At 40.6% G+C, this 26,798-nt stretch overlaps 1 protein-coding gene across 1 annotated transcript in view; it reads left to right on the top strand.

Moving 5' to 3' along the window:
• The window catches only part of cntn3b (contactin 3b), a 52,405-nt gene extending 33,719 nt beyond the window's left edge, over positions 1 to 18,686 (top strand). Inside the window, exons 11-23 of the mRNA XM_085776449.1 lie at positions 260 to 410; positions 2,772 to 2,899; positions 4,015 to 4,190; positions 7,066 to 7,183; positions 8,026 to 8,184; positions 8,311 to 8,460; positions 10,150 to 10,220; positions 10,610 to 10,844; positions 11,269 to 11,378; positions 12,716 to 12,902; positions 14,011 to 14,123; positions 14,225 to 14,390; positions 14,928 to 18,686. Of these exons, the coding sequence (XP_085632575.1) occupies positions 260 to 410; positions 2,772 to 2,899; positions 4,015 to 4,190; positions 7,066 to 7,183; positions 8,026 to 8,184; positions 8,311 to 8,460; positions 10,150 to 10,220; positions 10,610 to 10,844; positions 11,269 to 11,378; positions 12,716 to 12,902; positions 14,011 to 14,123; positions 14,225 to 14,390; positions 14,928 to 15,019 (1,856 nt within the window). The 3' untranslated portion in view covers positions 15,020 to 18,686. The remainder of the gene's footprint in view (positions 1 to 259; positions 411 to 2,771; positions 2,900 to 4,014; positions 4,191 to 7,065; positions 7,184 to 8,025; positions 8,185 to 8,310; positions 8,461 to 10,149; positions 10,221 to 10,609; positions 10,845 to 11,268; positions 11,379 to 12,715; positions 12,903 to 14,010; positions 14,124 to 14,224; positions 14,391 to 14,927) is intronic.
• Positions 18,687 to 26,798: the final 8,112 nt, after the last annotated feature.

Raw genomic sequence — 26,798 nt, 5'->3', positions numbered from 1 at the left:
ATAGATAATGGCTGCAATCTCTGCAGGTTGAAGGTGTTATAAGTGGATTTTGTGTGGTGGGGTAGGGTGGGGTGGGGTGGGTTGTGGTTGCAAGTGGTTGCATAGGCTTGAGCCCACAGGGTGTTTCATATTGAGTTCATGGCTCTATCTCACTGAATGCTGAAGGAGATTCAATCACATCACAGCATGGTTGATCAGCATAGGTTTGGCTTTTCTATTTTTTTAATCTCACACCCTTTCTCTGCTTCCCCACAAACAGCCTCGCCTCCCAGTTTCTCGAAAAGTCCGTTAAGGGCCTTGCTAAAAGCTCGCTCAGGCAGCGAAGTCACTCTCGAATGCAAGCCTCAGGCCTCGCCCCCAGCAATTAGCCTGTGGAAGAAAGGGAATGAGATCCTGCAGAGAACTGAAAGGTAGGATAAAAGTCCAAGTGCATATGAGCAGCTTTCATTCTCAGTCACTGCAGGCCGACTTGTTTTTATAGTGTATTTGGCATTTGTGCAGATGCATAGAAGGAAAGGCTAATGAGGAGAGGAAGAGCAGGGCACCCACCACGAACACTGCACATGGCGAATGTTGTGCGTACCATCATGTGCAAAAAGTTCGGTGTGAGGGATGAAGATGCTAGCTGTTGGTATCAACAGTGCATGAATGAAATATTTAAGAAGATAAAAGATTAGCAAGTGGAGTAACTGCTGAAGATAAAAGTCTACAGTACCTGCTTAAAAAAAAAAAAACAGGAACTGTTGCCCTGTAATTACCTGGGGTAAAATGTTCTACTCTATCATAAGTACAACTTTGCAATCACTGAAGCTGAAAAGACATACACCACATTTGAGACTGAAAGCCGTCACAGTAGATGAGAGGCTCAACACATAGACATGCTGCCGACAATGAGCAAACCTAAAGCACCACTTAACGCAACATAAAAGTGGTGCCTAATTTTGTTTGTTGTCCGTCTCGGTCTGATTTCTTATTGAATACACCAAGAGATGAATTTGAGCTGCTGAATAGATTTCACACAATACTAAACAACTAATTAAAGGTGGAGAAGTCCAAAAGCAAATCACAAGCAAGAAATGACACATCTGAGCAATTTGCACACTTTTCATGATCCTGATTGGAGGGAGAAGAAAAGCTTCGATGATGATTGAACCTTGCCGCAAGTTAGCGCATAGACACACATACACACATTGAGACTTTGTCGCTCACACACTGACTGAATAAAAACAACCTTAACACACACATTCCAGCACAGCAAAGAAATGGTTTTCTTTGTGCTTTTTGAATCATTTTGCTGCTTATTCAAAAGGAGGTCTGAAAGAGAACAACATGAGCAAAGCATCTTGTCAAAACAGCACAGAAGCTCTTTAGTTGGCTCCAAATGAGGAGTTGCTGCTAAGGCTGCAAAAGGAAAAAAAAAGAAGGTAAAATTCCCATGCTGAATGACATTTAGCACACTGTATATGAAGCCCACATACCCTTTCAAGGTGCACAGTTGATACATGAGGACACAGAATGGGAAATGTTTTCTCCTATATACAGTCACGCTGTAAATCAGTGTGCAGAAAATGAGTCGGGTACACGTTTTGTCACTAAATACCACATCAGTTACAGGTAGTTTCACCCAAATTATGAAGGGCATATTTTCACAATTACACCGTGATGGTGTCTATCCATGCAGATAGCTTTAGCTTAATTTAGAGATATCAATCTCTGAAATATCTGACTCCATCACACTATCCCTTGTTACCCTGGATAATCTACAGAACACATTGTCAGCAGTTTTTATCTGGACTGTTTTTTTTTTCTTTGTAGAAAGTGGCTCCAGTAAAAAGAATGTTTGCAGTGAGGTCTATGATTTATCCAGACATTGCTTTTGGAAAGACCCATTGCTATTGACATTTTTTTTCTATGTAGTTTTTCCAATTCTTTTGAGTACTACAAATAAAATTGTATTCACCATCCTTCCCATGGGGGTTGGAGGCAGAAAGCTTAGAGGCAGATACCTTTGTTGAAAACCTGGACAAACCAAATCCAAAATATCTGTGTAGCTTCAGTCGACCCATCCTTCAATATGTCAAAGTCTGATGTTTGCTTACAGAAGGTGCTATTTCTAGTAAAACATTACATTATCAGTGTTCAGTACAGTAATCACTATCTTATTATGTTTTTTTCAAGAATTGTCTTGAGCACCATTTATAGGTTCACATCAACTTTACAGTGCACAGTCTTCTGCTTTTGCAATCCTGTATTATATTGTGTATTATAGCATATCCTGGGCTTACCCAGCCAGTCAGTGACCCCTCAGCATGATACAGTAGAGGTTCCTCCCTAACCTTAGCAGCCTAAAGCCTGTAAAGCACATTTTATTTATTCATCGAATTATTCAGCAACGCTGGATGTAAAATATTTCTTTATTCAAGAATGTGTCTGTGATTTTAGCTCACAACTGTGTCTGGGTGATGGGTCATCATACCTGCTGCTGCCCCGCCTCAAAGAATTAAATTTTTCTGGGCTTAAGGGAGAGCTTTAAAGTACCAGGGTCAGAGTGTTCTTTGAGGGGCTTTTCCATCTTAACAAGAATGCAATACTGGTAGAAACCCTGTACAATACACATCCATGGAGACAACAGTTATATATTAGAAAAATGATGGTGAATATCATTTACAAAATAATGACTACTGTCAGCACCACAAAGCTCAGCACTTCAGTCTAACTATACTCTCTGCACCTTTGACAGTACAGTAAAAAAGCTGTTCTCCTACCCTCAGGATTACTTTGCTCTCCAATGGAACATTGAAGATCGCCAATGTAACCAAACGGGACGCAGCCACCTACACATGCATCGCTAAGAACCAATTTGGGACAGCAAGCACAACTGGGAGGCTGCTTATCACCGGTGAGTTCCGCTCTCCTCTATCAACCATGTCCTAAAGAGCAAATCACCTTTCACCAAGTAGGCTACTACCTCCCTTTTGTTATTTTTATGTCTGATATGCTATACTTGACAAGCTTTCCCAAGATTTGTTGTAGTTTCTTTTGTTTTAACAAGAACAGTAATATAAAGAAACTACTGTAGGTTGTCATTTCTAACTGGCAGCTGTTGAGTTTGATGGCTGTCATTACCAGATATGTTATATGAACTGTTGGAGTTGGTACTGTAAATGTTGCTATTACTACATTGCAAACATTAGGATTAACAGCTCTTTTCTTAGTCTAGAAGAAACATTGCAGGTTCATCATCAACCTCCATTCCTTTATACACCAAGAGCTGTTTCCAGACATGGAAAGCTTAGCATAAACTAGTGCTGTAAATGATCAAATTAACTCTCAGTTCTCTCAAATGAAGTTAAGCCAGTCCATATTAATGTGTGGCTTGAAAATAGCTTTGCAATGTTTCGTATGCAAGTGATCATGCACTTACAGCAAAGTTTATAGTAAAATTAATACGGGTGCTATACATTATGCAAAATAGCAGCTAAGCAAGCAACGGAAAATTATCCTTGATTTAGTTAAAGGTCATTATTTATGAATGCAGTGACATAACATATTCATGTAGCGCCCCGGTTTAATCTGTTGTGTATGTAGCCACCTGACTTATTTTTCTCATTAGATTCTATTCTTCTCACACACTGACAGCTGAACCATTTAATGTCATGGAATTTAATTACTGTGACCTTTCATATACATACTTACAGGCCTCCAATCCACCACAGTCACCAGTGGGAATGTGTTCCCATCTCTATAATCCAGTTTCAAACATTTTTTTCCAAATTGATCCTGGAACACAAATTGCGAACTGGAAATGTCATTATATGTTGCTAATGGACAGGCTTGGAATTTAAGTGCTTATTAAAAATCTGAAAAAGCACACGTGCATGGGTAATTTAATGATGGTATCTTGATTTAGCCATGAATTGGAGTGAGGTGGCCATTGCAGAGGTCACGGTGGTGTTAAAGGTTCCCGCGGCAGAGGCATTAACTTGCGTGCACTGTCGTCTGTTGTCTGGCCAGAGCCCACCAGAATCACCATGAGGCCTACTAACATGGAGATTATTGTTGGCGAGAGCATCGTGTTACCCTGCCAGATTGCCTGCGATCCAGCTCTGGATGTCTCTTTCTCGTGGGCATTCAACGGCCAGCTCATCGACTTCCAGCGAGACAGCAATCATTTTGAAAGAGTGGGCGGGGTGAGTCATCTCAAGCATTAAACTCAACTACTTTCTGGCTGTTCTGGGATTAATTGGGACATACTGTGTGGTGTGCAAGGGTATGCTCTACTGCCCTGCCTAGGGCTTCTTTAGACACCAATAATACCGAAGCAGGGAAATTTATGACTCATCCATTTGAAAGTTTCCCTGTGGTCAGCGTATCAAAAATACAAGAGATATCTATTAGGAATCACTCACATTCTTTCACTCATACGCAGTAAAACTCTGAATGGATGGCACTAACAGGTCAGTAATATGGATCCTTACCTTTTGAATTGGCTGTGTGACCTGCCATGTGTAACACTTCTAAAAATATATTAGTGAAATGCCATTTCAGTCATACAGAGGCTCCTCATTAATGAAGTCTTTATACTTTTCATCCCTTCAGCTTCTAATTCCTGCTCCTCAAGGGAGAACATTTTCTTATCATCTCGCTCTTCCATAATTGAATTTGCATACCTATTTATGAATCTTGAGCCCCAAAATAATTAAGTAATGAGCTGGCTGGCATTCACCAAGGGCAGGCCTGGCACGAGTAAATGTTCATTTGAAATCCTTATGTCTCGAAATAATGATAAGTGATGACTCTTTGTTGAATATTTGTTCCTTTTGATGAAGGGCAAAGCTAATTGTTCAGAGCTTGTCGGTATGAAATAGCTCGACACAATCTTTTTGCTTTTTTATAGTGCAATTTATCATCCAAGGTCAGCAGTGTAATCTCTGCGATTCACATGTTAAAGATTGGCATCGTGTTTGAAAGCCCTCACGCTGGTGTGGACATGCCAAATTCATATCTTCATGAATGCAAATGGAAATTACTAATGTCATTGAACTGTGTGCCGGCATAAAATGAGATGTAGTTTTCACAGAATCTGTTCCCCCCCTGTCCAGAGAGATTACCAGCCCCCTGATCAACAGCCTCTGATGAATTAATTACCATAATTAAGGCAAATATGCCTCATCACTTCCTTCCTGCCAAGACAGGACACCTTGGTTCCAAATGCAAGCTCTCAGGCCAGGTGGCAGGTGACAATGGTGAGAAAATAAGACATGGTGCACAGTGGGGAAAAAAAAAAAACTAACACGTGCAAAGAGGGGAGATGAAAGGAAGGAGGGAGCAAAAAAGGAACGATAGAAAGGGAGTCAGTTTTTTAAGCCCATGGCCGGAGAGAAGTGCCATTCAGCTCAGCTCTGCTTTGTCAGGTGCTTCACAGAGGTGGAGATCCACGGGCGTTCATGTCCAGCCGCTGCAGAGTGAAGCTATGATCACTAGCCGCCGGGGGTGATGAAATCTGCTATGACTGGAGCGAGTCTTACGCCCAGGAGACTCGTTTCTAAAGCAACACACTCCTTTTCACAGGCTGACATGCTTAGGGACAGAGCACTTAAAGCTGCGACTCTCAGGAGGTAGATCTCTATGCAAAGTCAAAATGTGAACAGTGTTTGAGCAAATATGTTAATACAACATTATACATATATTTTTTTTATCGTACATATGTCATTTTAAAGGATAACGTTGGTGATATTCTACAATTTTCTCTTTTTGTCAAATGAATCCAACCAAAAGCCCCAAACTGATGAATTGATGCCCCTAAAGCAATGTGGCAGGTTCAGTGCATGTAACACTGTGCAAGATGGGTCTAATAATACCTTGACTGCAATCTGTGTCAGGCTGCATGATACCAGTTTTTAGACATGTTAGATTGTGATGAATGCTGGGTAACTCTGCTGCAATGAAGTCTCATGTTTTGATGATAGCTGCTTTGGCCATAGACACATCTTAATGGGTGCTTTGGAAAAAAAGGGAAAAAAAACATATAAGGGGCAATATGGCATGAATAATACATACAACAGAACAGAGTATACGGGGGCACATTGTGCGACTTCTCTTGGTTTGTAATAGTTGGCCTAGACTTTTACTTTGTTAGAACATTTTGGGCAGTCGCTGTCTTTCATCACCAAAACTAAAAATTACCCGTACAATTTTGGACCAACACTTTGGAATGATGACCAAAGATTTCTACAGAGAAAAACATGATTCAGTCACACTGTTACACTGTATGGCACGTTCCCTCATCACAATCAAATTGTACTGTAGTTTATTTTCAGTCAGGCCCTGCTATGTGCTGTAAATACTCACTAGTGTTCCAAGTATGAGTTAATCCATGACAGGAAATAGTCCCCAATGGATAAACTATTTATTTCTGTTTGAGTAACATTTGTCTACACAACCAAGCTGTTTATGCACATTTCTTTCTTTGTAAATCAGAAATTGTGAATGACAGTATTTGTTCTAGTAAAAATCATGTTAAGAGTTTGCTACAAATTATTCTTCATTTTGCTACAGTTAATTAACCTGTCCACACACAGATGAGGAGATTAACAGTATTTGATGTGATGTTTTGTTCTCTTCCTTCATGGCCACCACTTGCATGTAACTTATGTAAAATAATATTTGCTGTTTGCACTGGTTGTTACACTGTCCATACTTTGCTTGAGCTTATGTAATTAACAAATAATTAGGATTGTATTGTCAATTAACCAGACTATGTTTATTTTGTGTGTCCTGTGCATAGCTGGTAGCTGTTTGTAGGGGGTTGGGGGATGGTGGGGTGAGGGGGGTGTTGGTGGTTAGTGCCTGAAGGACAGCCAATAGCATTATTTGTTCAAAGTACATCTGCCATGTCTGTTGTTGGTGTTTGAAGAGATGCAAAAAATCAGTGGCCTGGAGACGATGCGATTGTGCAAAGCATTAAAAATGTTAAAACATCCCAGAGCCAAAAGCCCAGTGATGAAACAAAACTACACCTACTCAGTTGTATATATATTTTTCAACAATAATATTCCATTCTAGACTATATCAGGGGATCTGATGATTCGAAACATCCAGCTGAACCATGGAGGGAAGTATGTCTGCGTTATTGAGACTGATGTGGAGAGCCTGTCCACCTCTGCAATCTTGGTTGTCAAAGGTAAGAGAGTTAATTTAATTCAAGAGTTTGTTTTTGTACACTAGTGTATGAATTTAGTACTCTAAAGAGCAGTGGCATTGATGCATCTGCAGGAGTATTCAAGGGGTAAAGAGAGAGATGTGAAACATTCCCATGGCCTCTTGTGAATAGACAGTGGGGGGAGGCAAACTCAGCTACTCAGAGTTATGTCATCTTCTGTTTACATTATGTGTGTTGGTGAAATTTGAAAATGGCACACTCTCACTGGCATGTGTAACTTTGGGCTCAGCTGAGCTAGCTCCGTTGATATGTGCTCGGCATATCTGGCTGGGTGTGTGGGCTAATCTCTGGTGATTTACATTGGTATTCATGCCCTTAACAAACTGTAATAGCTGTCCCAGGTGCTTTGAGAAGGCAATGTTTATCACAGAAAATGACTATAATTGGCTCATTTACACATAGGCAAAATATCATGGAAAGCATCTGAATAATGGAGCAGCAGAGTAAACAACATGGTAAAGCTAGACCAAATAAAACAGTCATAAACAATTACTTCTCTCTCTCACCGGGTATTGTCTCTGTCTTTTATTACTTGCTGGTGCACCCTTCTCCCCTTCCCCCCCAAACCCCTTTTTCCTTTCCTCATAATGATCCTGTGCAGGTTATCTTTTCACTCCCATGTTCAGTAATCACTCTGTAGCCGCACACCTCTCGAAACACACAATGAAGTCCCTGAATGCGCACAACAAGGACGCAGTCCTTAATTAAAGAGAGTGTGATGGCCTTGAGATGAGATCAGTGAGAGGGTTCTTGGAACGGGTGATCACCTCATGTTCACCCACCTCATTGCTCCATTGATTTAGGTCCTCCAGGTCCGCCAGACAAAGTATCAGTGGAGGAGATCACTGACAGCACGGCGCAGCTGTCCTGGACGCCTGGAAGAGACAACGGCAGCCCCATCACCGGCTACATCATCCAGGGTCGAACGCCTTTTACTGTGGGCTGGCAGGCTGTTGACACAGGTAGCATGAAATACTCCTCCTGTCCTCTTTGTAATATTCATGTGGTCCTAAAGTAGGTATTTATTTATTTATCATTCAATTTGAGTCCAGTTGTGCAGTTGCCTGATTTTTGTTTTTACATTGCAGTGCCAGAAGTGGTCAATGGGAATATGTTGACAGCCACTGTGGTGGGTCTGAACGCCTGGGTGGAGTACGAGTTTAGGGTGGTGGCTCGCAATGCTGTAGGACTGGGAGAGCCCAGCCCGGCCTCGGCCAAGACCAGGACGGAGGACGCCAGTATGTTAAACTTAACACTGCTGCACACACCAAAAAAACATATACAGAAAGTTGGAAGCTTTGTTTAGGCTTTGTTTAAAATTGATTCCCCAAATTTTCACATAAAACTTAAGCGATTTTTGCGAATGTTAGCATTAACCAATCTGCCACCAGGGACCACAGAGACTCAGAAAGTGGCTTGTGGTACTTTGATGCTAAACTCACAACATTTCTTCAAGACTACTGTAAGAAGACAGCTGTGAATGCTAATGCTATATAGCAATAACAACTCTTATACTACAGCTCCTTTGACCACAGACGTGTGGATGATTTAAGCAACACCTGACGACCTGCATTAATTACTATTAATTAGTATTAAGAATTGAGTAAAAAGGGTTAGCCTGTCTGTAAGGCAAGGCAAGGCATCTTTATTTATAGTGCATTTCATACCAAGGCAACTCAATGTGCTTTACATAAAGACAAAACATTTGAAAAGAACAGCATAAAACAGCATAAAAACAAAAAATAAAATAAAACAACAGAGTTAAAAGCAGGAGCAAAGAATTAGAAGAAGAAGTAGAATAAAAGAAAATAGATAAAGTTTAAAGTTCTTAAAAGGAGCTCAATAAGCACATGGAAAGAGAAAGTAGTAGTATAAGTAGACATATTTATGTTAAAGGTAAACAATGTTAGATATTTACTAATGATGTCCCCAGACCATTAGGTTTGCATTTTAATGTGAATTTGAAACTGTGGAAAATGCCACTTGAAGTTACATTTAACATGTGAAAGGTTTTGTAATGTGGGAAAGGTATGAGGGTGAAAACTTCAAACAAAAAAGCAATGTGACCCGTGGCTTTTACACTTGCAGTGTGCGGTGAATCCTAATATTCAATCTGCTTGCGGCTAATGTAACTTGAATGGATATATTTTTTATCGAGAGTGCCTTTGCCACTTACTCTTACTTGGTGTCACATTACTTTAGGTAGCATGAGAGTGTGAGAGAGTCTGACAATGGGAAAGTTAGCAGCAACAGAATGACCAGAGAATGGAGTTCTACTATAAAACTCCCACTTTTTGATCAGAATATTTACTACTCTAACATGCTAGGGCAAATTATGTTTCCTGTTTTTGTAACCCTATTATGTAATCTGCAATACACAAATGCACAGCTGCATACTCGTATTTTTTCCAGGAAGTGGAGGCAGATGTAGGCAAGAATCCTGGAGAGAAACCAGGATCTCAGTTCCCAGCATTCAGCAACCACACACGACATCGCACATAAAGGCTGCCTTAACCATTTGCTGATATGACACATTAAATGTGATGCTTCACTTGCTAAAGGATACTATAAAGACGTGCACAACTGCTCCTCCACCTACACTTTTAGCTTTGCCATCACACCGCGGTGCACAGCGTGATGGCAGAGCTGAGTAGGAACCGGGATGGAGTGGGTTGAGTCGAATGTCATTTGCAAAAATTACAAATCTTGGCTTGAGGTTTATGTTCAGTGACATCTGGGCAATATCAGTAATTCACAATTCTCTGAAATGTTTGTGTTTGCGCACAGTGAGGGATTTGTGGGGTGTAAAATAGAAGACAGTATCTGCAGCAGGCAGCCTTGTCATAAGGCTACAAGTACAGTTGAGGCTTGTCGTTGAGCTTTGTAAACTGTGTTCTAATTGCTCCCCTCTGGGCTTTACTTCACAGTTCCTGATACAGCTCCCACTGATGTCGGAGGTGGAGGCGGCACAAAGTCTGAATTAGTGATAACATGGGAGGTAAGTCATCTGTCACATTTTACTGTTCTCTCCATCGCAGAGTAATGGTTTTGCTTAATTGTGCAGAATTGAACGGAGCAATTTTATGACCCACATTAGAGCAAGACACCTCTCCTCCGGCTCAGTCTCCAAGAGCCATTTCTCCCTCCAAAAGCAGGGACAGAGAGCACTTCTTTTTGAAGAGTTTTGCACTTTAGCCACAATTACATAGCCATGCATGAGGAAAAGATAAGGTAGAAAGGTGATTGTGGAGTGTTCTTGGGTGGTAACGGTGAAGAAAGAGGCTGTAATCACAGAAGCCTTGTGGAGCTACAGTGCAGAGACGGGCCTGTCTGTGCCTTTGTCTGTATGCATTTTAATATCACTATAGTTTTGTGTTTCGCTCCCAGCCTGTGCCAGAGGAACTGCAAAACGGAGAGGGCTTCGGCTACATCATCGCCCTCAGGCCCGTGGGCACGGTCACATGGACGCGAGCCGTCATCTCCACGACCGGTGTGGCGCGTTACGTCTTCCGCAATGACACCATCCCACCCTTCTCACCTTTTGACGTGAAAGTGGGCGCATACAACAACCGGGGGGAGGGGCCCTTCAGCTCTATCGCCACCGTGTATTCGGCAGAGGAAGGTACAGTACGGACTTCACAGCCTCAGCAACACAGAGTGATACTTAAATAAGCTATAATCTCTCTCCTTACGACTGTGACCTTGAATAGCAATGATGAAATGAGTTCTTTAGTTCCAGTGCTGTTATTTCCCTCCCCTCTCTAGCTGGGAATGTCAACTTGATATTAGTTATCATGCTGGTAGATTACAGGAAATCCTAGCAGACACTTTCCACACCGTGCTGTCAGGGAGGTATCCTGTTAATTGAATTTGCTGGGCAGATAGTCTTCCCTTATGTCAGTCACAGATCCCATTAAAAGAGAGCGGGGAAATAGCTTTTCAGTGAAACTACAGGTCTATTCTGTGCCTTTGCTCTTATTGCTATTAGTGTGTGTGATGGTGTTGGATGAGTTTGTGGGATTCTCACCAGCGCTCTATTTCTGCAGTCCCCAGTGTGGCTCCTAAGAGGGTTAGAGCTAGAAGTGTGTCTGCAGCACAAATTGAAGTGATCTGGGAAGCTCTCCCTGCCATCCCTGAAAGAGTGCTTGGTTATGAGGTACGTTATGTCTCACAGCATAATCCTTTTCTTCTTTTTTTTTGTTCTTTTCTATATAACATAATAATTTAGCTTTTCCCTGTGGCTTGTTTATCAGCACATAATCATCCTTTCGCTGCTCTTCAAATTAGTTTTTTCTCATTTTTTTTCAACTTTTACTCTACCTCATGTAACTCTGCAGAGATTTTGTTTTAAAGCATAATATCATGGAATGACTTCAACACTTTTGGTGCACCAACAGCAAACACACAAGAGGAAAATCAAATCCCTCACCCATTCAAGAATGCAAAGAGGGCTTTGCTGTTTTTTCCCCCAACGGTGCTCTTTCAATATCTGTCACCTCTGGCCCTCAGCACAAAGCTCTCCAGTTGCCATAGCGCTGGCCACATTGTCCTTTCAGAACAGAGCTCATTTCTCCCAACGTGGTTCTGAAGTGGATTTAAGCCGCTGAATCTCAATAGGCCACCAACAGTATAGGTCCGGAGCTGTGGGCCACACATGTGTGACGCTTAGCCCTTTAATTAGAAGTTGTTAGGATTGCAAAGGCAATCCAGTCCCATGCTAAATGTAATCACTTATTACTGCTCCAAAGATTACATTACAGTAAACGGAATTCTGGTGCTTATCATGCACCGCTTTAATTGATAACAAATTTGAAATACAATAATTTATGGGAGGTGGAATATCAGAAGTGTCCCTGGGGGCAGACTTCACATTCCAGTTTAATTATTTAGTGACTTAATGCTAGACACATAAATATTGAAGATGACCCTAAGAAAGTGTAAAATTAGCCTGTTTACTTCATCAAATATCACTTCACCTGCACCCTTAATTGGACGATAATTGCCTGAAGGAAAGATAACTACTCTGCTTGTTTTTTTTGTTTTTTTTCTTTTAACAAAAGGGCAGATTTCTGTTTTGGCTGTAGAAATTGGCGATTTGTTAGAACAGATTGTGTTTTGAAATATCTGTAACATCCATGACCTCACTTTTCATATCCAGTTTCCTCAGACAAAAGTAAGAGCTGAGCTTCTTTTTCATAAACAAAACAGGCAACAGTCATGAATTTTTCTTCCTGGGTCACCTATCATATGACCCACTAATGTTCTGTTTATATGACCGGGGTGGCTGAGAGGATGTGCATCAGTAATTGAGACTCCACTCTTGAAAAATTTATTCATCATCATCGCTTCCTCCCTCCCCTGCTGTAATACAAACAGCATTTCAGATTTCATGATGGAATATGAATTTCAATAATGCAGTGAAATGCACCACTAGAATCTGCCTGATTCTTCTAGCGTTTGTGACTTTTTTTCCTCCTCTTTCTCCTCCAACAGGTTGTGTACTGGGAAGACGACACCAAGCCTGACACTATTGGCAAAGTGCGCATATCTGTAAACTACACGCTGGTTAACATCACAGGGCTGAAAGCGAACACAGTGTACTACCTCTCTGTGGCTGCTTTCAATACAGCTGGCCCTGGGCCGCAGTCTGCGCCCATCAACACCACCACAAAGAAACCACGTGAGTCCGTCCCCCATAGGCATTGAAATCATTTCTAAATGGTCCTCGTTCATGAACCATGTCAGCCCCAGACGAGTGACGTCGCACTAGCCTCGACGTGATAGGCATAGCATTTCTTCAGCTTTGTTGGCTCTGCTCATAAAATGTAATCTGACAAGAGAGCTTTCCATTTGCCTTGGAAGAAAATAAAGACAAAAAAGATAGGTTGAATTGAATGTAGCTGCAGTGACAATTCAGGTATTTATAATGGACGACTGATGGTAAAGCTAAACCAGACAAGTGTTGCAAAATTTCGAGATTTCAGCCCACAGACATTCTGCAATGTGAGTAAGAAAAATAGCCATGGGATGCTCATGTTTCATGACACCAAAAGGATAAAGGTTCAGCTTTCTCTGGCTGTATCTCTGTTTCATTTCCTGTGGCCAGAGATTTGCTGTCAGTGACCCTACAGTACACCACACTACAGTTTTGTTTGAGAGAACATTGAGAACTCTCGGATGGCCAAAAGAGCTCGGTGCACTGCAGCTTAAAAAAACACATGCAAATAGACAAAACACATAGAAATGGAGAACGAATCCTCTCTACATGCAGCATTTTGAAAATGTATTAGGAGCCAATGGTGGAGAGGGAACAGGGATATTCATGTTCAGCATCTTAAGGCGCGGGGGCGGCCACCTGGACCAAACTTCTGTTGTTTTGTAACTCATTTTTGTTTAGTCCAGTGTAACTACATTTGGTTTTTGCAGTGCTTGACTTTCTTTCTTTTTTTTTGCCATGTTTGTTTCTACATGCTGCACCTGTGCTGTCACATTGGTGAAAGGATTTTCTTCATTTTCAATTTGCATGTGTTTTCTAAGTTGCAGTGCACTGAGCTTGTGGGGCCACTGAAGAATTTACTCATCTTAATGAGAGAATTGAGTGTGGTGTTCTGCTGCAGCCACAATTTATTATTCAGACTACAATGATTTATTTTATTTTTTTTACATCAAAATGTTTCCAAGCAAGGCCACTATATAAACCTGTAATAAATTACTATACACACGAGTTCCAGCATGCATAGGGAATGTCCCACATCACAATATATCTTTATGTCTGGTTCTTTTTCTAGCTCCAGATCGGGCTCCTCTCAACATACAATGGACGATGATTGGCTCCACACTCACGCTGCACTGGGATCCTGTAGTAGCCATGGAGACCGAGTCAAAGGTCACTGGATATTTGGTAGGTCCTAGCTTGCTGCAAAGCTCTGATTTATCTTCAGAATCAGGGATGACAGTTTTTTGCAGTTGCTTATTTCTCTGCGTCACGCTCTCCGGCCTCAGGTGCTGCTGAAGAGACATCGCTACAATGACATCAACATTATTTTGACCAACAAAACCACTGCGGAGCTCAGCCTCTCCACCAATGACAACTATCTCATTCAGATCAAGGCTATGAGTGAGGGCGGCGAAGGTGTGGGCAGTGAACCCATCCACATCCACAAACTAAGTGAGTCTACTGTTCTCTTTCCCTCTTCATATCATTTTCTTTTTGACCACTGATGAAGCTTAAGTGAGGATCCGATAATTTAGAGACAACATTTAATTTGGCCTCATTGCATCCCTTCCAAGCATGTGTAATAGACTTATTTTGAGTGCGAGAAAAGCGACCTTTTTAGAAATGCGTGCATGGTGTCATCCATCTCTGCCATTGGGTTATTATTCCTTGTTGACTGGCTGCACAGCGCCGCAGCATATAAAGCAGTACTGTGTCTCCATCCTGCTGCTGTGCAAAATTGTGAGGCGGCTCAGTTTGCCACTCTCCTCTTTGATGTGATACGAACTTTATCTTCTCAGATACTTAAATAGCCTCTCCTGTTGAAAGGAAGTAATAATGTAGATATGGAAAAAATTTGCAGTTGGCTTTTGATTTATGATGACTTGTCAGAAATTTAGATGCTAGCACAGCGGAGAGCAGGTTTTTCTTCTTTTGATCGCAGGGGTATTTCTGGTTCTTCACGAGCTGCTCTGCTGGTTTTGGTTGCAGGCATGGGAGCACGGGGCTCAGGAGCGAGCTCCTTCAGCCCGTGGTACCTCTCTGCAGTCCTCATCAGTGCACTGCTCCGCTCCATCTGGTGATGTCTAATCAGAGCTTACGGAGCGCTCTCCCTCCCCCCCCTCCATCCCCTCAGTTGGCCTGTCCTACGTTAACCCTCCACTGGACTGGCACAAGGCCCGGGCTTCAGTGGCAGGACTGGGAAAGACTGGAAAGGACTGAATTGCACCGAATTCTTAAAGGGACCACGCCACTTCTTTTAAAGGACCGTCAGATAAAGATGTGATGATTTGCGTGCATGATATCTTTCGGTATTTCTGCCAATGTCATAAGTGCCGCCATGCTCTAGGTTTCATTTTAGAAGTTACTGATGTCTATATAACTTATCTTCTTAGTATCTCTGGAGATACTAATGCCTTAAACCCATTCAAAACACACAGTCCATACCAAAGTAGGATCAGAGGCTGCTTGCTTTATGGTTTCTTTAACCCTATTTACAAATGTTTTCTAGAATTTTTCTTCACAAGTTCAACCTCTCAGCAGAAAGAAGCCTCATGGGTACGTCCCTATTTTAACATCTCAAAATGAATCTTGTGGGTTGTACTAAACATTACCATTATAATATCCACACGGCCCATTGTTTTGCAGCTTTTGCCAAAAATGTCATCCTTTGCAGACTTCAGAAGTTACCAGGCTTTGTTAAAGAAAAAAGAAAAACGAGATGCATAGTAAACATGATCAACTGTGCCTCAAAACGGCTTATCTCTGCTTTCTGAAATAAAATTAAGTCCGTACGAGAGCCACATGCTCCTGAGCTTTAGGCTACTCTACAATACTCTGATAGACCTTTGCATTTTGCTCTCTATCTCATGCTCCTCTAAATAATAAATGCCTATCACACTCTGCATTCTCAGTCTAGTGAAAAAGCCGGGATTGCAGAGAATAGAGACGTGTGGTATCACTATGTCAAGCGGATCCCATGTGTACTGTTACTTCTCGACCTCTGTTCTGGATATGTATATCATATCACGGAACATGTACCATGCACACCCCAGATGACCAGCTGGCCCAGCGCACAGTGGACTACAGGATAACAGTGCCTTCACTATTGCTCACTTAGATTTTCTTTTCTTTGTCTTTCCTTTTCAAATTTCTTAGGAGGAAGATTTATGTTGCAGAGGAGGCATTGTTTGCTTTTGTTTCCACGGAAATTAGTTGTGAGGAACAGGGAACTCAGAATGTAGAGGGAGCCTATTATTGTAAAGGGTATGTTGAATACATTTTCATTGTTCACCACATCACCTAAGATGAAATGGGTGGAAGCTTTATGGAAAGCTGCAGTGGATTGAGATCTGTGGTGGAAATTTGGGTCCCAGTATTTATGGTCTGTGGTATAATAAATGTATGACTCCATTCGTGGCATAATTTATGGGCTATTAAGGCATCAGAATAATTGATGCCTATAATGCAGTGAAAAAAGCCCTGAGTAGAGATGGGGTGAAAGTCATGGCTGTCATTTTACTCCCACTACCCCATCCCCATCTATTGGACAACACCAGACTAAACAGTAACAACAGAACATTGCAGCTCTGCTGAGGGAGCTACTTTCACGCCCTTTTATCATGTGTATGAGTCTGTCAAAAGCCACCCAAGTAAAAGCTGAGGTGTGATTACTGGGGTCCTGACAATGTTCATGTGGATGTGGAAGGATACAGTCAACTGAACTGCTACGCATTACTGTGCCTTTGCCGAACATGGGGCTGTGTACGGTCATTAGCTTGGAGGCTGTCGTCGTCTGCATTTTGCACTCTCTGCCCCCCTCCCCCTGCTCCAAACCCCACCCCAAAGTCGAATGAAAGCACAAGGAATTGATGCAAGGTGACTGGATGTCCTCACTTAGCCATCTGAACAGGTGTGCAGACCCCAGAGGCCTCGTAAAAAGTCCAAACGGCCGACATAATCAGGCTGTCCTATCTGCTCCTTGACTGGTTTCATAAAGCTCTGTGCTCGTTGATTAGACTGCTGCAGACCAGTCAATGGGATATTGATTTTCCTGCCCCATTATTACAGCTGTCACAATTCAGCTGCTTGATTGACTGATGGCGGCGTTCTTATTGCACTCGTTCTGTTGTGTTACATTCAGTGATGTTTCAGATGCCCTCCACTTCTTTACCCCCTTATCAGAGGACTTCAAAGGCATTCTCTTTTCTGTTTGTGTTTTGGTTTGGTTTTTTATCAAGTCACATTTTATGTATTTGCTAAATTTTTCAGATTTTAGAAGTATTTTAGTGTCTAGTGGTAGATTGTGAATTTGAATTGGAGCAGTGACCTGAAACTGATCGGCTGGTTGATTCTTTTGAGTTACACGTCAAACACGACCACTGTTAGGCTTTTGTGCTCTAGCAGTAGTACAGTATCTTTCTTTCCAACTGCTTAAAAGCCCAGCCACACCAGGATTTAAAACAGTGACATTTCAATGCAAAAATCATGACATTGCAATTAGTGTCAAGTTTGACTGTGCTGAACGTTTTTGTGCAGTCGCAGTAGCCAACTGTGGTGACATTAAGCTGTGAATCCAAACTGAAGCTAGCCTACATAGCTGATTAGCTGAGTTGCTCTATCCGCTTTTCCCTTTTCTAACTCTCTCTGTTGAAATATAGTATGCTCCACAGAAGTCGTTGTGTGTAGAGACCAGTTTTGATTGAACAAACACATCTATATCTACATAGACTGTGTGAAATTAATGCCCTGTTATTGGCCCATCTGATGACAAGCTCATTATTTTTGAAAGCTAGCTTTGTTGGAGTTTTTATTTTTCACCCTCCAATTACTCTTTGTGGAGTGAACCCTGAGACCAAGTACAGCAAATGACACGGAACAGACAGAATAATTAAAAAATATATGATCAAAATAAAGAGAAGCTCAGAGCTTTTGCGACCAACTAGCAGCACCAGCATGTTCCCTTGCAGATGTCTAGTTTGCATTACTAGTCTTTCCCCAGCTACAGTAGTTAAGAAAATTAGCTTTACACCACAAAGATTTGTGAATGAATTTCACTGTGCCACTTTCTGGTGTGACCGGGCCTCAAAGCAGCTTGTGCGTGCAAATACTTGATCCAAGTGGTGTTAATATTTCCGTAGATATCCAAATAACGTAACCTCATCGCCAAATGTCAGGCTAATAGGTTATTAATTTACAGTGCTTACATGTGTGGCAGTTTTTCAAAAGCTTTCTTTATTATTTACATAGTTGTAGTTCCTAATTGTTTCCTTCCTGCTCTTGCTCACATAAGAAAGCAAAACTGTTGTTTCTGGCCACTATTGTTTCTGGCCATTGTTTCTGTGGTTAATAAATATTACAAGTACAATCTAAAGAAGCCACCAGCTGAAGTGGTTGAAATGTGTTGATCACAACATTTTTATATCCACAAGGTCGGTTCAGTTGTATTGGTTTCTGTGGTTGTTGTTGCTAGAAAGGAGTGTATCTGGTGCAGTGTACATAGCTTGCATATATTTTTTAAACATGGCCATCAAAGACAACCTTATTGCTTTTATATAGTGTGTTCTCCAACCTTAATACTGGTGTATTAATCAATGATCTCTGTGAGATACTGACATGTAGAATGGCATTTTCATATTGAAAAGTAACTGTTTTGTCTTGTATACTAAAATTGTGCATGTTAATCATTGTTTGTGAATTTGTGTTGGATTTTTTTTCTAAAACTATAACTTAATAAAAATGTTTATTCCAGCCAGTGGTCTTTTGGTCTGTCACTTCATTTGGTAATTTTTTTGAATATAATGTCAGATAATGTAGATTTCCTCATTAGCTAATCCAAAACCCTACGTTTTATATGTTTTGTTGAAATAAAGTTACAATGAAAATGTGCAAGAGTTCTCTGTGCTGCGTCTAATTGGAAATTTCTTGGCAACATGGTCCATATTGTACACACTGCAAAGAGGTGCAAGGGGTTGAAGAGGGGTCTCAAGAGGAACACAACAGGAAATATTTGCCTCTGGGCTTGTTAATAGGTCAGCGCTGAGCAATAGGTTTGAAACAATTACTGCCATATGGAATTTCCAATATCAATACATGTCAAATCATACATGAAATTGTCAAACTGTTGTACAAACAACAGCCTGGGATTCATTGTTATGCATCCAATCAGATAAAACTCTATTGCACAGATTTCTGAAAACAGCTTTGTTTGGTATCACTTATACACAACAGAACACAGAGATTATAAAGGAGTTTTTCATAGTACTAAAACCATTCTGGTGGTAATATTGTATGATCACCAAGCCTCAATTATAACGCCAAGTTACAGTAAGTTCAAACCTGCTGTAATATTCAGTCCAGTCACCCTGAAACTATGACCAGGTGTGACCAACCTCCTGCTGTCTTGGAGGTTGTCCTGGGTGTCATCAGCAGCTAATTGATTCACACGTGAGTGTCGTCACCTGGGCTCACATTATAAACTGGCTTGTGCTCATCTTGTGCTCATCTCTTCTCTCTCCCCTTTCCACCTGCAGGCATCCATTTGGCTTTGCTTTTGCATATCCAACACTTCCACAGCACACATCACACTCATCCACGCACTGCATTCATGGCTACACCTGCAGACTTTCACACCTGATTGTGTATTTGCTTTATGTGCTAGATTTAATAAAGTGTTTGCTCTTTGGGTGGTGTCGCTCCTTGTCACATTCACTGAACCAGTTTCTCACACCAGGTAAAATTAACATCAAGACTGAGAGTAAATTAATGTAGAATACATTATTTTAAGTGTAGAAAATGATTAAGGGGGTTTCTTTAGGATAGACAAATTGATATAATTGCATTACCAGGCGGTCTAATTAGTGATATCCAGCTGCGTATAAAAATTGACCAGTTCATGTAAACAAACATGAGGACCACAACATACGGTAGCCTACATATTATTTACAAGTCAAATCGCAGAAGGTCTTTGTAGTTTAGAAAAGAAAAAAAACACCTAACATCAATTATGACCTATTTTAAGCAGTTTAAGTAGCCTACAAAAAGCTAGACCTATAGAATAATATACTAGTTGAATAATTCATAACACATACCATAATTGCCAGAACTTCATGGATATCACAAGTGAAGTATGGATTAAATATATTAACTTTAATGATGACATAATTGAAATCTTAGTTCTAACTGCAGGTGCCTCCTTCCATAATCCAAGACAAGAATTACAGAAAGCCTCTGCTTGTGGGATTCACACATCAATGGCAAGCAGGGCTCTTTAGTCAGTGGGATCTAAACAGGATTACTTTATTCCACAGAAGTTTGTAGAGCAAATGAGTGTTTCAGAATATAATCACCCAATTCATCAAAGCACAGCTTTGCACTGGCTCCTCTGCTGCACTGCATTTTACCCATCATTAGCCCCACACAGTCACAGTATCTAGAATAGATGCCTCTTTATGTCTGACCAGAGGTCCTCTTTAAGTGATCCACAAGCTGTGTGATTTGACCTCATGCTTATGTGTCACAAAGGTTGCTCATTTACTTTCACCCCTTGTTGACCCCCACGTTAAATTTTTACAGTATCTGTGAAGAGATGTATTATTCATGCAAATAATTTTCAATGAGTGTCCTGTTGCAACAGGAAATATTATGCTTTTTTTAAGCCACACTCTTTGTGCTGTTGTGGTCTATCCTATTTTTTCAAAGTAATTTTTCTTTCAGTTTGTGGAAATATAATGATAACAAGCACAGCAGGGAAGTGCTCATATTTCACTCATTTTTGGGTTACCAAAATGTTCATGATAAGAATTACAAGATGTAAGTGCACAAGTGTTTTTGTACAAAATTAAATATATCAGTAAAGACTGCAGCAGTGTAAACACAAATACATCTTCTAAGGATGTTTGCACATTTATTACAGTTGAGATGTTTATGAATAACCTACGGTCACTTTAGCTTTTCATTCTCTTTTAGTATTTGTATCAAGGTTTTATAATTAAGGTCCTCTAGCCTTTTCACTCAGAACCACTAATGTAGGCTACGAGCAAAATTCAATGTAAAAGTACTTTCAAGTGATAAAAACAGCTATTTTTCATTCATATGTTATCTAAAGTTTATTCTTCACAGAAATGCTTCAATTTTCACAAAAAATCAAGAGTCTGACCTTGTGCTCACCCCCTACTTTATATAAAAGGACCCAAATTACCGATTAGTCACAAAATATCAAAGCCATCATGCTGTGACACATGCAGTGAAGACCATCAGCCTTTCTATTTGCAAAAAAAAAAATCCATTCAAGTTAGATATTGAGTTATATTTTAATTTCAAAAGTGCATCATACTATCAAGGTTGTTCATGTGGGAAATAAGTTAAACTTCCTTGCCATGAGTTTGGTCAGAAGTAAAACACAAATATCTCTATTTGTCTATTCAGTAAGAGACGCTAGGGAATTATGGTATGGTTAGCTTAGCATTTAGCAAAACACAAAAACTAAGTAATTGTCACAAGTTGTTGGTTTATGCAACATTGTAGGTGGTAAAGCTCACTCTGGAGATGTTATTCAATGCAGCTATATTGTTGGCTAGTTTTCTTCAGGGATTTATTGATAAAACTAACATCTCATGTTGCATGTGAGTCGCCCTCTGTTAAATGTTTGGAACTCCCCACCATTCAAACACACAGGGACCGACTGTCCACACACAAGATAGCAGTGTGCAGGTGTAATCACCACAAAATTCCCTCAATGAATAAACCATCTTTTTTAGCCACAAATGCCTGAGATGAAGAAAGAGAAAAAAACAGAGGATGGGTGGACTGTTCATGGGGACTAGTATTGTTTGGATTGTCTTAGGCTCTGTCCGTGTCTTTACCAGCTCCCTCTCTCTGTGGGCCTGCCATTTTTGAGGGTGGTTAAATTTCTTTTCCAGTCTGACCATAAACCAAGTCAACATGGTCTGGCTTTTTGCAGGTGGAGCATGCCACAAGCTGCTGAAGGACTCCAACATAACTCAGACCTGATATTTAATTCACTTCACTTACTTATTTCACTGATGACATGATTTCATTGGCTGTTATTGATATTATAAATTTGTTTGGCAAATAATCAATAGTTTCAATTCTGCAGTGAGTGGCTAGCTCTGCTAGCATGGGGCTAAAGATTGTGGCCGGATTGTCTTAGTTCTTGTCTTCACTGGATAACTTCATTTTGTTAAACGTGTTTCATTGTAAAGTGGGGGGGTCACAATGGTCTGCAGTGTGAAATCAAGTGGCACTGATGATTATGTACAGAACCTTTATCATGTTTTGCATAATAGAGTATATCTCTGCAACCACAAGGTCTATTTGAATACTTTTGGTGTCATAGTAAAGGGAAAAGAGAAATTGCTGAGATGTGAAAATTTGTTGTTAGTGGTGAAGAGTAAATGAAGATGACACACAGCAAAAATTAAATAAATTTAATGTTTGCCCCCCGCCCCCCAAAAAAATAAATAAATAAAAAAAATCATATTTTGGATGAGTGTCCTTCAGAAGCAGTGTAAAATTATTGAGATTTTACTACAAAATATCCAGGCAAGCTTTCCAAAATGTCCATGTTTGGCACAACTTAGAACCACCTGCCACTATAAACCATTGTTTAATCTTTATTTTCACACAATTTGCATAAACTAACCGAAAAAGAATAAACCGGGACTAAATAACAACTACTTTCTAAATCTAGGCCCTCTGCGTAAAGCTGCATGCAGAGCATGCAGAGCATCTTATTTGGGTGCAGTTATGCCTGGCTATATCTCTGCAGCAGATTGGTTGATTCGAGTGATTGACAGCTCATTCGAACCGTTAGAGCCAATAGAATGAGGCTATACCCACGTTGATGTGATTGACAGTACTGGCAGCCAATCAGAATCGGAATTCTTCTCATGAGCCAATCAGAATCAGCCAAATCCTGAAATGTGTGACGTGCAGCAGGATACAGGAGAGTAGCCTACGGCCTGTTGCACCAAATCCTATGTATGACCCAGCGTTTAAGAAAGATTTGTTACCACTACTGTGATGAAAAGCTGGGTCCACTTTTCTTGCAGATGTAGTAAACAGCTAAATCATACACTGAAATATGATGTTCTTCAATCCTGCTTGCATTTAGACAGCTGTCTCAGGATCAGGTCATTTCTTATAACAAGGCTGACATCAAATGGTGCCTAATTAAGCAGTGAATGACAGAAATGATTGCTTTGTCACAGTGTTTGGTGAGAACATAGAGATTTTAGGGGAATTAATATATCCTTATAGGGGAGAGTGGGGCAATGTGAGACACCGGGTAATGTGAGACACCCCATATATCTAGAAAACGGAACACATTTATGGTCATCTGACCATTATGTTTTCAAGCCCCTTCCATTTCCCCATGGCTATGAAGGAGAGGAACTCATGATGCTGTGTAAAACATGTTTTTTTCACAAAAATATGATTTTTGCATGTAAAAGTAAATTTTCTTGCTGTCAACTTAATCAACTGTTGTGCCAAAGCAAATTGATTCAGGTAGAAAAACTTATATGATACATGATGATAAACTACCAACACATAAAACCATGTGATGATGCTGGCTGAAAATTAGCCTGAATTTCTAAGAGAGGTCGTTTTTTCTAAAATGGGGGTGTTGGGGTAAAGTGAGACAAATGCTGCGGGGTAAAGTGAGACCATGGATGTATTATAATAAATCCAAGAGTGAGACACTGTGAGCACACCACACAAAGATTTACACTAGAATCACGTCCCCCAAGCCAGAAATCTTGCGTGATCAATGATCTGTAGCCACACTGCTTTGTTATGCTATGTGCTCTCAGTCAGCTTGTTTATTTATTGGTTAATTAACTCAATTTTAGTCATATTCCACTTTGTCGGCTCCCCCCCACACACAAGAGGACTTTTGATCAAAATGGTCACCATTGTCGGGGCCTACAATCTGACCCCCAGACTATCTAATTGGTTCTATCTGTCATTTGAATGTTAATTAAAACATTTTGTGTTGTATTTGATTTTGGTTTTGAGTCACTGTGCGTTGAGAAAACAAAAGTGCTTAATTGACCAATCCCCATGATTCTGTTACTAGTCCGACATTAGTTTTGGGAAGTCTGGTTGTCAAGCTAGCTGTCAGGACTCTAACTGTTACAACATGTGTTGTTATGGTAGTTTCAGAGTGGATCAGTAAGTGGATCAGTTTACCCCATTGATTTTTCTAGTTTGTCTCAGTTTACCCCTGACCTGGGGTAAAGTGAGACACGAGACCACTTTTTTTTGAACAATCATATTTTCACTGTCCTTCATCCTAAATACATTCTGATAATTTCCATTGCTAGGCAACATCCTGAATTAATGGGAAATGTGTAAATTTTACTGATAAATCATTTTAGCTCGCTTAGAGGGGAGCAAATGTAAAAAGTGTCTCACTTTACCCCACTCTCCCCTAGGTGCTATTTAAATGTGACACAAAATGGCAAATCAAAAGGCTTCTACAATCCAAAAATCTTAATATATATTTAGGCAACAGCCACTTTACTTGAGCAGTAGATGAAGGGTGTTGCCCCAGTGGTTTCTTTGCAAAAGCAGTAGCCTACTGCTGCTTATCCCGTGGCATTACAGATACTCCATCAGTGTTCACTAATTAGGAGGGTGCCTTTTTTTTTTTTACTGACGACAGGGGATGAGACACAGGAGGGAGGCTTGGAAATTAATCAGTGAGATTTATTAATGAGGGGGTATCTGCCCTGTGTGGCCAGAGAACAATATGAGAAGGACCATGAGCTCCATCCATCACTCTAGAAATTGTGAGTAGAGAAAGCAGAGAAAAGCTTTTAGAACCGATCGTTAATGTGGACACAAGTGAAGATTAGAAATCATCATATCAGAGAGCATATCATTATTTAGACCTGAGATGGGCCTAATACTAATATTTGCTCAAAAATTCAGCATCCTGGATGAATTTCTGTTTGAAGAGCTCCTGAATGTCATCCTATGACCTTTGTGGAGCTATTTTCACCCACTGACAGAAAAAGTTGGAATTCAGTTCTTACAATTTACTGTTAATGAACTGCTAGTGCATGGAGGGATGTCATAGTTCACACTTAGCATAGAGTGAACATATAGTTTGAATGGATACTTTCATTTTATAGCATCACAGCTGACTTTTCTACATTGAGTAAAATCTGACACCATCATTACAAAATCATCATTATGGATATGTATTATGTAGAATTCATGAGAAGGAACTGAACACAAGCAACTACTGTACAATAATAATCTGCATTCATCTGAACTGGAGCATGTTGCTTTTTCTAGTTTAACATTAGTTTTACATTTAATTCAATAAAGACTATAAATTAGTGGTGTTCTGAAGCTTTTCAATGGTAGAGTGTTACTCAACTGCCTTATGATGAGGTTCAGGGAGTAGCTGATAATACAGATCTACCTTCAGTATAATTGCAGTGCATTGTTTTGATTCAGATCAAAAAAGTAGGCCACATGACCCCTGAGACTATAAAAAAGCACGTAATGACCTGCTCCATCCATTTCAAAAAGATTATCTCTGGAGATTTGTGACCTGCACTGCATACTATATGTGAAAAACAGTCAGAGCTTGAGCAGGGGCACATGTACTTAAAATGCTGAAAAATTTGGTTTACAAAGCCTACAGTAACAACTTGTACAGTATTCCCATCCATTCATTAATAATGTTTAACTGTGCAGGGCTGTGACTGTGGGCGGAGCTGGAGAACCTAGAGGAAACCCATGCAGGCACACGGTGAACAAACAAACTCCACACAGAAAGGCCCAGGCCCTGGCAGTGAGGTAGAGCTAACTCGTAATTGAGCACAAAGCAAACATAACTATCATTTCATGGGTTCAGGTGAGGCAGACCCTCCCTTTTGGTCCTGTGGTATGTAAACCATAATGCACCTTCCACACCTGCTATTTTGGTTCAGATGAAACTGAATGGTCCAAAGCTCTCTCAAAAAGGCAGGTGTGAAATCACCCATAGTTGTAATGATACATTGCACAATTGAGTTTTTTGGTTGATAGAATAGAGTTGCAACATCATGTGAAAATAGTAAAACAACCCATTGTATTATGAACTGAATAAATTTTTCACCTGTGAAAAAAAGTCTTTTAAGAGTCTGAATGAATATTAGTTGTCAAAAACAAGTTTGTCAAATTTTGGACAGATTCATATTTGAGAATTGGCTCATATCTCAAAAAAAGATGAGAACACTAGAGGCACAAACTAGGACAAGATCCTCCCTTCCTATCTAGTGAGGTCAAAGGAACCTTACATGGGAGCTTTAGTTCACAGGGGGGCTCCAGACAAACCACCTCAGCCAGTTCTCAGATCTTGCTGAGCTTTTGAGGATAAATTCAAGGCTCCTTCCAGGAGGCTGCTGGTCAGGCGTGACGGGCCACGAGGCAGTGGTTACGCACCGCTGGTTTTCTGTGGCTCACTTCAGAAAGACTGGTGAATCCAGCAGGGGCACACACTGGGCCACCTTGGTGGAGAAAGAGGAGATTCGTTATCATCTTCAAAACAAGAGCTTTAGGATGTCAAGAGTGAGAGAAAGAGGACTGATTAAAACCACAAAATATTGACAGCAATCCCCTCATGCAGGGTCCAGGTAGACAAGAGGGTTACACTTTTCCCTGTTCCCAATGACCAACAATGAATATCTGGAAAAGTGGTTTGAGATCCCCCTAGCCCCTTTTTTTTCAGTGACTACCATTGGACTGCCCTTGATATAGGCACTTAACCCCCATTTGCCCCTGTGGTGCTTGCTCTGTGGCCAACAGCAGAGGACTGTGACTGTGCTGGGCAGCTCACAGCTG

This window comes from Trachurus japonicus, chromosome 5, assembly GCF_045865225.1.
Source record: "Trachurus japonicus isolate A0001 chromosome 5, Traja_1.0".
Taxonomy (NCBI): domain Eukaryota; kingdom Metazoa; phylum Chordata; class Actinopteri; order Carangiformes; family Carangidae; genus Trachurus; species Trachurus japonicus.
The sequence above is the reverse complement of the archived record's forward strand: the minus strand, read 5'-3'. Positions and strand labels throughout refer to the sequence as shown.